We start from the raw sequence: 12278 nt of genomic DNA on the forward strand, positions 1-12278 counted from the left end.
GCTCCTGAACTCACATGAAGCAGAACCCAGCCCTCATCTGAATGACAAGACCACCAGACCATGTAAACAATCTCAAATTGCAATCAGCCTCTCATTGCTGCCATTCAGTACAGATAATTCACAAAGGTAGCCATGTCTGTAGCTCAATATTCCACCTGAAATACCAAAGGAAAATCAGGGAAATTCCTTGGTCCCTTATCATCAGAAAAGAACATGTGGACCATCAGCCAGGTCTGCCAAAGGCCCTTGTGCTGGAAAAAAAATGAACTGTTGCCTAAGTGAAATATAGCAAGTGTTTCCCAGGCTCCCTGTTGAGGGGAGCACACACTGGCTCTTCCGAAGATACTGGATGACTAAACAGAGTATCCCCTTTCTCCCACACCAGCCCCCTCCATCTGATCACATACACACCCATCATGCAGTTCTGTTAGCAACATCTGCCTTTTGGTCTCATTACAATCACAGGTCTCCCAGGATCGAGGGCGACAGCAGACCATGGAGCACCCAAACTGGTGACATCATTCTCAGCATATTTCATTCCTATGGGTAAGTTCCTTAGGAAAGAACTAGTGGGGAAAAGGCTGAACAAGAGGTTTACCTGAACAACTATTCAGGTGATTGTTATCCCCAACATATTGCTTGTGTTAAGTCTACTAGTTTTCTGTCATAGTTAGAAGGCAGCTCTTGAAGGCCTTTGAGGGGCATGCTTATGTGAGCAGAGAAGTTCTTGTTCAGCCAAGTTAGGAAACCAAGAGCACCTTTGAGACAATACTCTGCACTTGGCTAAAGCATTCTCTTCCTGAAACCCCTCTACCCCATACCATGAGCTATAGATGATCCATATTAGGCTAGAGAAGTGGTGCATGTCCCAAGGCTGCAGCTTGCCAGATTTTTTTCCTCTCTGCAATTCAGATTTCACTCCTCAGCTTTTCATTAAAGGAAAACAAGCAAAGTAAAATGAGGAACAGACTGTAAGATGTGCTCCTCTTCACTGCAGTCCCTGATGTGCAGGCTGCACACCACCCATACAAAGCAACTTTAATCACAGCTAGGCACTGGGCTTGGTATCCACCACAAACAGGCTTGGATAGGAGAACTTAACAGTAGTTTACAACAGGATGTTATCTGTTGGCTAATCTACAAATTCAAGTAAGTAATCAGTACAACTAGCAAAGTCATTCATCCAAATACCATTATTTCCTCAAAGACAATGATAGAACACTGCCAGATTGAGGCATTACTATGTTTTGTTAGAGTGATGACAGTGATTTCATCCCTATCAGACTGAAAGGTCCAGTGACTATCTCAGGAGAATGTAAAGCAAGACATATACAAGACACAGGGAAGGGAACTCCCACACTCAAACATTCCACCTAGAAGAATTCAAACAAAGGAGACAAACTGCAGAAGACGTGAAGGACAACAACAGGGGAACACACAGAACACACAGAATTCTTCCAACAGTGATCAACTCACTTTCTCAGCATATTATTTTCTGAAATTTCATGTGGTAATGTCAGTGCTGACCATTATTAAAAAAAATTGTTTATATATATATATATATATATATATATATATATAAAATCAGGAACAGAACTAGGTTAGCAGGAAGCAAAAATGAATATTGCTATGAACTGAGGCAGCTGGATGCTAACAGCCACAGAAACATGCTCTTCTGTGCCTTGGCTCATACTAAGCACCATAATCTAATCTCTTTTGGGAAGCCCTGAGCCCAGCCAGGCTGACAGGCCATTACTGTCTTCCTGAGCAAAAATCATACTGTGCTGTGTAATTGTAGACTGCAGCAGATACAGTTCTCTGTGTTTGTATGTCACACCTCCCTAGTGACAATAAACCAATCACATTTACTTTTGAGCAGCTCAGACACGTCTGAAGCCTGATGCTCCAGGGAATGAGGTATTTTTCTTCAGAACAGATTATTCTAGGAAGCTGCTGGCCCATTTTAAAAGAACACACAGATGTGACTTTAGGTAACAGAGGGGTTTGTTGGAATTTTTGTTGCTTTTTTGTGTACATTGGGGTGGGTTTTTTTTGGGGGGTGGTGTTTTTTGTTGGTTTTGGTTGTGTTTGGTTGTTTGGTTTTTTAAACCACTCTAACAATGAGAGCCTGCTCCAGCCTCGCCCATATTGTGGGTTCAAAATGGGCACTTGTTACTTAGCTTTGCAGCCAAGGGAGTATATAATTTCTGATAACATAATAGCTGGCACACATCCCATCGGAGAAGTAGCTGCATTTCAGTGTTGAGCATAGAATATTCTGAAGTCCCTAAGTAGTAAACATAGTGAGCCAAGGCTGCATAGTGCACTTCTCCACACATCAAGGACAGGTCACAAACACAGAAGAGCTGCCAAGTCCAAACACAAAAGTTGCTCACTATTAACTAACTACCGGCTTCTTAGATTTCAGATAATACTGTGTGATCCACAGTTGTTGCAATCCTAGTGTCATAGACCTGAAGGTAATTTGGGGCTTCTGGATACTTCAGAGTGAGACCTAACCTATGCAGATGCTGCAAAAGAGGATTTTAAAAACATATATACATATATATACGTTTTTAAAGAAGGAAGGTTGTGGTGGATTTACTCTCCCTAGGAAAGAATTTCCCCCCCTCCACAAAATAAATTAGAAACAAACAAACAACAACAAAAAACCGAGAAGCAACAAGGATTGGTGACATGACTACAAATAACAAAATAATAAAAGATAACAACTAGGCAAAGGACCTGCAATACCAAAGGCACAATTCAGTAGTGTAAACCAACAGACTGAACTTTACTAATTCACTTTTCCTATGGGGCAATCATTGTAGATTCACACACATATATTCCTTATGTATTCATGTAGCCATAAGCAACTAACAGCCCCAGCTGCCACATTTGGGTAGAGCTTTCTATGAAACAGAGATTCCAATTACATTTGCAGTAATCTGATTACTACATCAGCCGTAACCTGGTTAAGAAAGGGTCTGGGAGATACCATTTTGGCAGCTGGAAGACAAAAGGGAAACATGCTTTTGTTATTTTAGTAACAGGAAGGTTTGCAAACTACAGCCACATTTGTGACAGAAATACACCCTGCTGATCCTATGTGGGACAGTTTTACTGTTTAAAACACACATTACAAATCAAAACAAGTTTAGAAAAGTTACGGATTTGTAAAATTGCCTCAGCAGTAAGAAAGACCAACATGCAAAGATTTACTTACAGTTTATGGTTATTTTCACATCACATGTAATTTTAAGATATGATCAGGAAAGTAATCCACTGTGTTATCAGTGAGCTGGCCAAAACCTGCTTTGTAACTTAAGACACTCAAATTGTTGTTTTGGAAGTACTGCATTCACATGCAGTTCACCCAAACTAATCCAAGCCAGCATTTCTGTTGTCACTTGCAGTCTGTCCCTATATACAGCAAAATTGCCACCCAACCTGTACCAGAACACCATTCCTTTTCCTACATGTGCCAGCAAGAGATTACTAAAGTCAATGACATTTCACAAGGGAAAGAACAGGATCAGGTCCTTATTGTTCTTTCTATGCTTATCTGACTGTGCAGAACAAATCAAAGAGGAGACAGTCAAAAAAACCTGCTAGTCTTGGTTTCTCTGGGGGAAAGCAAGCTCCAGATAAGCTGTGCCTCCAATCAACAGTCTGATTTTCATGAACAGCAATATGCTTCCCTATGGTAATTGAAATGGAGCAATTCTCCTCAGACAGCTTGCCAAGTCTCACCCCATTAACCTTTATGGACTGACCTCCAAAATTCCTTGAGGCTGAAATACAGGTCCCCCTCGCCTCTGCACAATAACTGTTTATCCCTAAGAGGCTGGGAAGAAAGGGAGGGCATCAGAGAGAGAACTGCCAAACACGCTAGAACTGAAAGATAGAGACCCGTTTCTAGGCTGTTACTGGGGCCCAGATCTTCACAGGCTCCTTTCCTGGCCCATCTTTCAGATAAGCCTGCAAAGTCCAACATGGATTACGAATCACTCTCCTCTCCCCCAACGCTTCCTTTAAGAGTCAGTATCATTAGCTATAGTGTGCTATCCAGTATTCAAATAAGCATTTCCTAACCCACACTTGAAGGTCTGGCAAATTTTCTAATTAAACCTTACTGCCCCTGCCCAAGTTGGTTACTCAGATGCCTTCTCTCCATTCCACCCAACTCATTTTACTACCTTTGCTCACACCTCAGTGAAAATTTCTGGCAGCAGTGAAAAGCAAACTGTCAATAAAGGACTGACTGAACACAGTCCTTAGCAGTTTATACAAATATCCAAACCAGAGATATTAGACAAATTGAAGCACTTAGGAGAGGTGGTACAGAAATTAATTCTGCACATTAGTAGACACCTAGTTTTCTCTGTCTCCATGTTAGCCTCAGAGAGCATAACTGCAAGAATCAAAAGTAAAATGTTCCAGTTTTGTACCTCTCGAAGTCAGTATGTAGGATCATGTACACTTATACTAAACACTGAAAATCTTCAAGGTTAAAACCACACACGTGTGCAACTGTTTTGCCAGAGATGAGAAAACAGAGTAGGCCAAAACACCTCATTCCTCAATGTATTTTGCTGCTTAATAGTCCATCACCTACATGCACAAGCAAATCACTTCATAAGCCATGGTCAGCTTGTACCATCAAAAGACAGACCCATCTTCTCCCCGTGTTTGCTTATTTCTCCACACAGTAATTAGTTTCACTGTACCAGCACAATTCCTTCATTAGTTCCAAACCCTAAACAGTTCTACCATGCTCATCCCCATCCTGACCTCTTTGCTCCCTTGCTCACCTTTGGTTCTGAAAGGGAAAAACAGCTGAAAAGATTTTTAATCCAGAAAAGGCATCCAGTGCAAAAAAGTACCAAGACATCAGGTTCTTCTACTCCTCCTTTCTCTTCTTTTCCCTTCAGCCACCTAGAAAGAAGCCTCCATCTGAGAGGAGGTAGTGCACTGGAGCAGGCGGTAAGCCCATGATGCTCCTAACTCTCTCTGCCACTTCTCAGGGCAAGACCAGAATTTTGTACAAAACAACAACCTCTCTGTGTTTTTCCTCTAAAAGCATTCAGACAGAGACTGACAACTGTGAAGCAGAATGGATGCACAGTTCATACACGTCAGTTCAGCTGCTTTGGCCATAAACCAGTGCTTTTTCAGTACTTTGAACAGAGCCAGCAAGGACCATAGAAACAGTTCACTGAGCCACAGACTTAATATTGTGGTTCCACTTGCCTACACATTTCCTGCTCAAATGAAAGGCATTAGCATCTTCTGTGGCATTCACGGCAATGCTTTGGGACTCTAGCCCCTGGCTCTGTGAAATCACCATGCTGAAATCACCTAGCTGCAATTGTTTTGGCATACAGAACAGCATCCTAGTCTGTGGTCATCCAAATACAGATGCTGCATGGATATCCATATGGCTCTGTTGCAGCTTGGTCCTAGACGTGAGTTCCTACACCATTCCCAAACTGTAAGTGTGCACTGCTATCATACTTCACCTGCCCAGCCACAGGTCACTGCCTGCTTCGAAGGCCCTCACACAGCCATGGCAGCTGCACAAAGCAGGCTCATCCCTACTGCCAGACAGATCACTTTTAAATTGTTGGTAATTATGCAGGGATGACAGCAGCTTTCTACCTAACCTATTACTCGCAGAAGTCATAGCTCTCTCTCTGCTTACTCCACACGAAAGCGAGTCCCACTTCAATATCTCTGTCATGGACCACAAAAATGAGCTTCACACAGAAAGATCAGATGACATCAGCACTCTACAGCTTCCCAGTATCAGGCAGCTACTATCTGGGTTGGTTTACACTCTCATTTCAAAGGCAGGTGCTTTGTGATTGCAGAACCACCTGAATGCTGGGGTGGGAGAAACTCCATGATCTATGGTGAACCTAAGAAAAGCAAAAATAAAATGTATCTGCATGCCACTACTAACGGTAGGCCTGAGGTAAAGGTTGGCAACTGTTTGTGGAAGAAAGTAAAAAGCCAAACGAAGAAACAAGGCTGCAGAGTCCACTATAGTCATTAGGGACATAAAGCAGAAGCTCCATAGATTCCACTAAACTGAACTAGAGGGAAAGAGAAATCTAGCAGAGAAAAAGAGGGAGCTCTTCAATCCCCCAGACTAAGAAGAGGGGAGTGGTAGCACAAGCAGCTTGATAATCTCAAAAGCCACTAAATCTCTGGAAAGCAAAGAGGGGGGTATTTAAACAGCATCTTGTCATCAGTGCTCCTAGGAAATCCACTGATCATCACAGCAAAGGATTAAAACATGTTTTAAAAGTATTTGCAAAATGAACTAAACAAGTGTCAGAGAAAAGGCAAACCTCATTCCTGACCCAAGGTAAGACATAGACTGACAGTGAGACCTCTGGCCAGCAGCCCTTAAAATTAACAAGTGAGCTGCATATTATGAAAGTTCCTACATTTCAGATCCTCAGAAGGAAGAATCACTACACAGTGGACTGAAACCCACCTCAGTTGCTCAAAGGAAAGTTGTGTTTCTGAACAGCAGCAACGGCACTGGCATGTTCCCTCATGAGTCGTTTTGTACTGCTGAAACATTGCAAAGCACTTTTCTGACTACATCTTGTAAAATCCACAGAATACAATAGTGGGTGGGAAAAGTGCAGAATTAAGAAACTTGTCCAAGATCTCAGAACACGCGAGTAACTCAGGAACAGACCCTTTCAGAAACTGGTACAGAACAATGTACTTCCACGACAATGTATTACATGTTTTCTTGGGGTTTTAAAATTAAGTAGTATGAAGAATTACCTTAAAAGCAGGTAATTCAGATGCTTGCCTATCTGGTCAGGCATTTAAGGCATACACAAAATGAAGAATCCACAGCTATAAGTAAGTACGTGCTTTAAAATGGCATCCTGCTCAGCTGAGATAGCAGGAATTTTGAGTCTTGCAGTTTACAAGCATAGGTAAATTCCAGCACTCTTTCCTCTGTCTACCTCAAACTCACTAAATACATAGAGAATGCCCCATGCTCTTCAGAAAGGGATATTCAGCATTTCCACACTTAGTAGAGGCTACAGTTTCTTTCTGTTCCCACTACAGGAAATCAGTGATGCATAATTCATCCTAACATAAATATCTTTGCCCAGGGTCCATTAAGTACATTTAATAGAAAGTACAACTATTACCAAATCTCAGCCCTGAAGCTCTCATTCTGCTCCTTGGAAAAAACTGGAAGCCTGCTACCTTGGACTGATTTAAGGGTTTTGATAACCCATCTCCAAGAACCCAGATTGAAATTTTGGCTTGGAGCCCATTCACTTGAGTTAGGTGACCTCCTTCTAGTCCTTTTTTTGGAATACAAAAGTAGAAAATTATCACTCGCCTGTGAACTCGAGAAGGAATTTGGACAAAACAGCACGTGTCCGCTGGCCAAACTCAAGATGCACTGGGATGGCAGAAAGTTCACACTGCACCTGTCCACACCACAATCAGCATTGTTATGGACAGAGTCATGAAAAGCAAAGCCAGCAAGCATACAAAAATCTGAACATACAAAGAAGCCAAACACTATTGAACAAATCCCGCTTGATGCTAATTAACATTAAGGCTGGCCAGAACCTGCTGTGATTCAAACTTGCGCTCTCTGTTCAAACAAAACTTCAGGGAAGCCTGGCAGAACCAGTGAGTGAACCACAGGTGCAGGAAAAGCTGGCTGGATCTGTGAACTGCTTTCGTAACACGTGGTGGCACAGTCCACATCAGAGCATGATAGTTGGGAATGGTAGCCAGCCAGCTAATCACAGAGTGATCTCTCATGCCTTTTGTTTGTTTTATGAAAAAGAGGTTCTGCCAACTGGTTTCAGATGAAAATTCTTCCTAATCAGGAAAGAAAGAAAATTTATATAAAATTATGCTCAGTAGGAGTTGATCAGAAACACAATCCTCCTGAAGGCATAAGCCTTTTTGGTTAAGTAAAAAGTTGCCACCAGCTAATGTGCAAGACAGTAATGATTAGCCATCTGGTGAAGGTTCCTGCTAAGCTTGCCATATTACCCCCTATGCAGAGGAAAGCAGAAGGTGGATCAGTTACATTCTGTCCCTGCCTGCAATTGTGTGGCCATCCTTAAGAACAAGACACAAAGCTTTCCAGTGCAATCGGGGATTGTAACTGCTCCAACTTTTCACCAGCCTTTTTTTTTTTTTTTTTAAATCACTGTATCCCAGCTAAATTATTTGAAGTAAAAATTATCTATTGCCTTTCTGAAAGCTGAATTTATCCTCAAGCTTTATCAACCTTTGTTATTTTTGCCCCTTTGTTTTCTTCTGCAAAAATTGCAAGTGCCAGGAGGCTTCCCAGTCATCTAAAGAGCATCAGTAAACAAGAGCAGAGACAGATGGCTGCAGCTCAGTTTAAACCAGCACAAGATCCAGCCTCTCCCCTGCATTGCAAGTACTACCCTTAAGACACAAACATATGCATAAAACCGAACAAGAATGCAGCAGTCCCAGATAGAAAACAAGACTGTATATACAATCTGATCAGGAAGAAGTCCCTGCAAGGACAGGGCACTGAGGCTTCATGTACAGTGAACATCCATTACAACCATACAGCCTTCCAATAGCACAACAATGGGATGTCAGGATGGCGGGGGGGGCAGGGAAGAGTTCTCCCTCTATTGTTGCTCCCCGAAGTATTGCTGGCAAAAAAAATAATCAGCAGGGCAAGGAAAAGCAGGCATCTCCTTCCAGCAAAGTTACTCTTCTGAGAAGAAATACACTGAACTCCTACAACCTGAGAAAGTGACACCTCTGATAGGCCTCGCAATTCACCTGCTACTTCAACAATTCGCTCACATTGACAAAGATGACATTAACGCTTTATTAAAAATGATAGATTCAAAGAAGCAAAGAAAATCCACAGGATAATTCACAGATCTAGAAAGACCAAAGTCTAGCAAAACAATCATACTGCTTGTTTTTCATTCCTGGATTTGATTGTTTTTCATTTACTGCATAGAAGACTACTGGTGTTAGCACAAGATACTATTTACATTCTATGCCTTGCCAAATAGATTCAGATGTCCACATACATTCAGTACATTCTTCTGAATCGACATAGTACACCGTTTGCCTCTTCCACCAACTATAAATCCACTGCCATTCCAGACACACCTGAATGCCTGAGTGAGTTACACAAGAACGGGTTCAAACATTGCCCATTCTCCCCAGACAAAAATTTTGATTCCGCTGAAATTAAATTAACAGTTCTCCCTCTGGGCTTCCTGATATTCCAAGTTCTTCCTTCACTTATTGACAGCAGAAAGCTTGAAGAACAGGGTTGTACAATCATCACCTCCAATCAGTTCTAATTGAAGGATGACACGAGACAGAACGAGAAACTAGCACTCCAATTAACACAGACAGGAAAAAACAAGATTGTAGGAGCAGCATCATTATTGGTAAAGCTCCAGCAAAATGCTCAGGTTGTAGCATGTTGGCTTACTACCAGCAGAGTTTAACTACTCCTCAGCACAAGAACATGAGGGAGGGAACAATCTAGTGGTGATTACTGAACAGTTCTGGCCCCCTTTTACCTCAGTGTTCACACTGAAACTTTAAGAACTGATTAACACAGGACTCTGTTGATCCTCTCAAGAGAATCCTGGATCAACCCTTCTGGTAGTTCTGGGAATCAAATCTGTATTCCTAAAATGCAGTCTGATGTATACTTCTGCAGGACCTTCCTAAACCAGGAAAACTACAAAATAAACATAGACATCTCATATTAAACAGTTGCCCCCTTAGAGCAGTTCACCCAGGGTCACCTAGAAAACCTCTCCCATTCATTTCCATGATGCTGTTTCCTGCTCTATATATTTAAAAGACTAAACAAAAAGCTAGTACACACCTGTATCCCCATGGAAGCAGCTGTCCTGGTGACATCTCCCAGAAGGCAAATCTCCATCACTTGGCCAGATCTGTCCTGTTTTTCGTACACCCACAATAGTAGCCTCAGACACAATGACCTGCTGCTGCCTGTGCCGTTTTTGAGACTGGGGGGTGGGTGGACTGCTGCTGTCAAAGGACTGCTGAGAGTTCTGGGAGGGAGAACGGCTTTTATCCCGATACATGCGGTAAGTGGTGGGGCTGGGGGAGACATGGCTGGACTGCCCTGAAGAGAAGTCTTCCTCACTGGAGGTAAGGTTCTCATTAGAGCTGCAATCAGGAGTATATCCTCCTCCAATATCTTCAAAACTCCTGGGGGAATAAGATCTCCTGGGCCATGTGAGATGTTTTTCCTGCTCAGTTGTGCCCTGATTTCGGAGGATAGGTCCTTTCCCTTCTCCTTCCATCATTCCACCAACATAGATACTTTGATAGGGTTGAAAGTCCATGGGCTGCCAAGGTGAGCGGTTGCTGCCGTTGGCATTAATCAAGTTATCTTTGAGAAACCTGGGGTTCAGTTCAGCATCCTCATATTCTCCATCATAGCCAAAGCTGCTCTCTGAGGACCTTCCTCTGTAAGCAGGCCTCTGGAACTCACTGAGGCTGGGTACCATGTTAGAAGGAAGGGAGTGCAAAGACTTTTTGCGTTCCATTTGCATGGCTTGGCTACCAAGGGAGCTTATTTTATCGGAAACTTCTTTATCATTGACCTTTACCAGACCCTTCTCATGATGATACTCCATGTTGACATAAAAGGGCTTTTCAACAACATCCTTATTATCTCCAGAAGAATGTGAATTAACCTTTTTAATCCTCTCAAAATTGGACCTTAGGGCTGCCACACTGGTGCTGTTGCCTCTCTCCTTAGAAATCGGTTCAAATGATCCCTCCTTCTCAGCAGATCCCACTAGCCTGCGAGTAGAAGATGATCTGTGTTTTGAAGGAGATCCATCTGTATCACAGCGACTCTCCATATCTTCTACGACTCTCTTCAGTTTCTCGTCACCATAGTACTTACACCTGTCCTGTTCTCCTTCTCCATGATGGGGGCTATCCAAAGGCGACAGGTCTGACCCATCACTCTGGGTAGACAGCTTCCGCAGAGAGGGTATCCGGGGTTTGAACTTTTCCTCCCCATGGTGTGACTTGGTTTTTTCATATTCGTCTTGGTCAGCAGACTGGGGATGATGCAGGTCTTGGTTCTGCTGCTCTGCACCCCCTTCAGGCAACTGAGAAACACGTTTAAAACCCCATCTCTGTCTATCATAGCTTTTTTTCTCCTTTGCCAGAAGAGTCTGCAAGTAAATCATGCGGAACCTTTCCTTGTTGACCTCCATCTCCAGTCTCCGGATAGATGCTTTGCACATCTCCAGCTCCTGTTCAATGTCTCCCACAGATTTCAGCTCCATTTTAGGAGGCTCAGAGTCTGCAAACTGTGCTTTCCAAGCCTCCACAAACCCCACAGGGTCCACCATTTTGCATACAGGAGTAAGTGGAGAATACGGGAAGGAGGCTGGAGAGAGATAGGTGGAGAGAACAAACCAACCGGATCTCACATGTAGAATCAGACACAGCTCCGGCAGGGTCAACTCAACGCGTCTCTTTCACGGTCCATGCAGGGAAACTGGGAGGCAAACAGCAATCCTCGGAACAATCTCTCCTCCCCGTCTCCTTCAGGTTTTGCCGGCCCCAGCCCCCCGTACACTCGCTACTGTCTCCCCGGCATGACTGATATTTTGCTAGCGAACAACAGTGCTCCCACCCCGGCGATCTCAAAGCACTTAAAAGTGGGTGGACAAAGGAGCAGGCTCGGGGCGGGGGAGAGAAGGTAAATATCGCCCCCACCCACCCACCCACCTCCTGTCGGTGCCGTCCCAGGCACGGTCCTCAGTGCAGCCACGCTCAGGAGTCCTCCGCTCGCCAGCCCCCGTGTTGTGCTTTCTCTTTCTCTCTCTCTCTCCTCTCCCCCTGCCCCTCTCCCTGTCTCCTCCTCCCGGCTATTGTGCTGTCGGCCGGGCGCACACGCTCTCCAGAGCCTCGGCACAGAGCAGCGAGGCGGCGGCGCGTCCCGCGGCCAGTCCCGCCGCTACCCCCGGCTGCCCGAGCGCCCCGCGGCCCCGCCGGAGCCCCCTCGGCGCGGCGGCAGCGCCTGCCCGCGCCTGCCCATCGCGGCCCGGCTCTGGCGGCGGCGCCCGAATCGCAGCGCTGCGGAAGGGGAGGAGAGGGAAAAAACCAGGCGCGGCGATTGACACGGCGCTGGGGCCTCTTAAAGGGCCAGCCCGGGCCGGCGGCGGGAGGCCGTGCCCGCCGGAGCCGCGGGGCTCGGGGGG

The 12278-nt window shown here is 44.4% G+C and overlaps 1 protein-coding gene across 1 annotated transcript in view; it reads right to left on the reverse strand.

The window, feature by feature from the left end:
- BCR (BCR activator of RhoGEF and GTPase) overlaps positions 1 to 12077 on the reverse strand; it is a 95307-nt gene extending 83230 nt beyond the window's left edge. Inside the window, exon 1 of the mRNA XM_065851198.2 lies at positions 9911 to 12077. Coding sequence (XP_065707270.1) covers positions 9911 to 11423 — 1513 coding nt within the window. The 5' untranslated portion in view covers positions 11424 to 12077. The remainder of the gene's footprint in view (positions 1 to 9910) is intronic.
- Positions 12078 to 12278: the final 201 nt, after the last annotated feature.

The sequence above is a fragment of the Patagioenas fasciata genome, chromosome 17, assembly GCF_037038585.1.
Source record: "Patagioenas fasciata isolate bPatFas1 chromosome 17, bPatFas1.hap1, whole genome shotgun sequence".
In the NCBI taxonomy this organism is placed as follows: Eukaryota; Metazoa; Chordata; class Aves; order Columbiformes; family Columbidae; genus Patagioenas; species Patagioenas fasciata.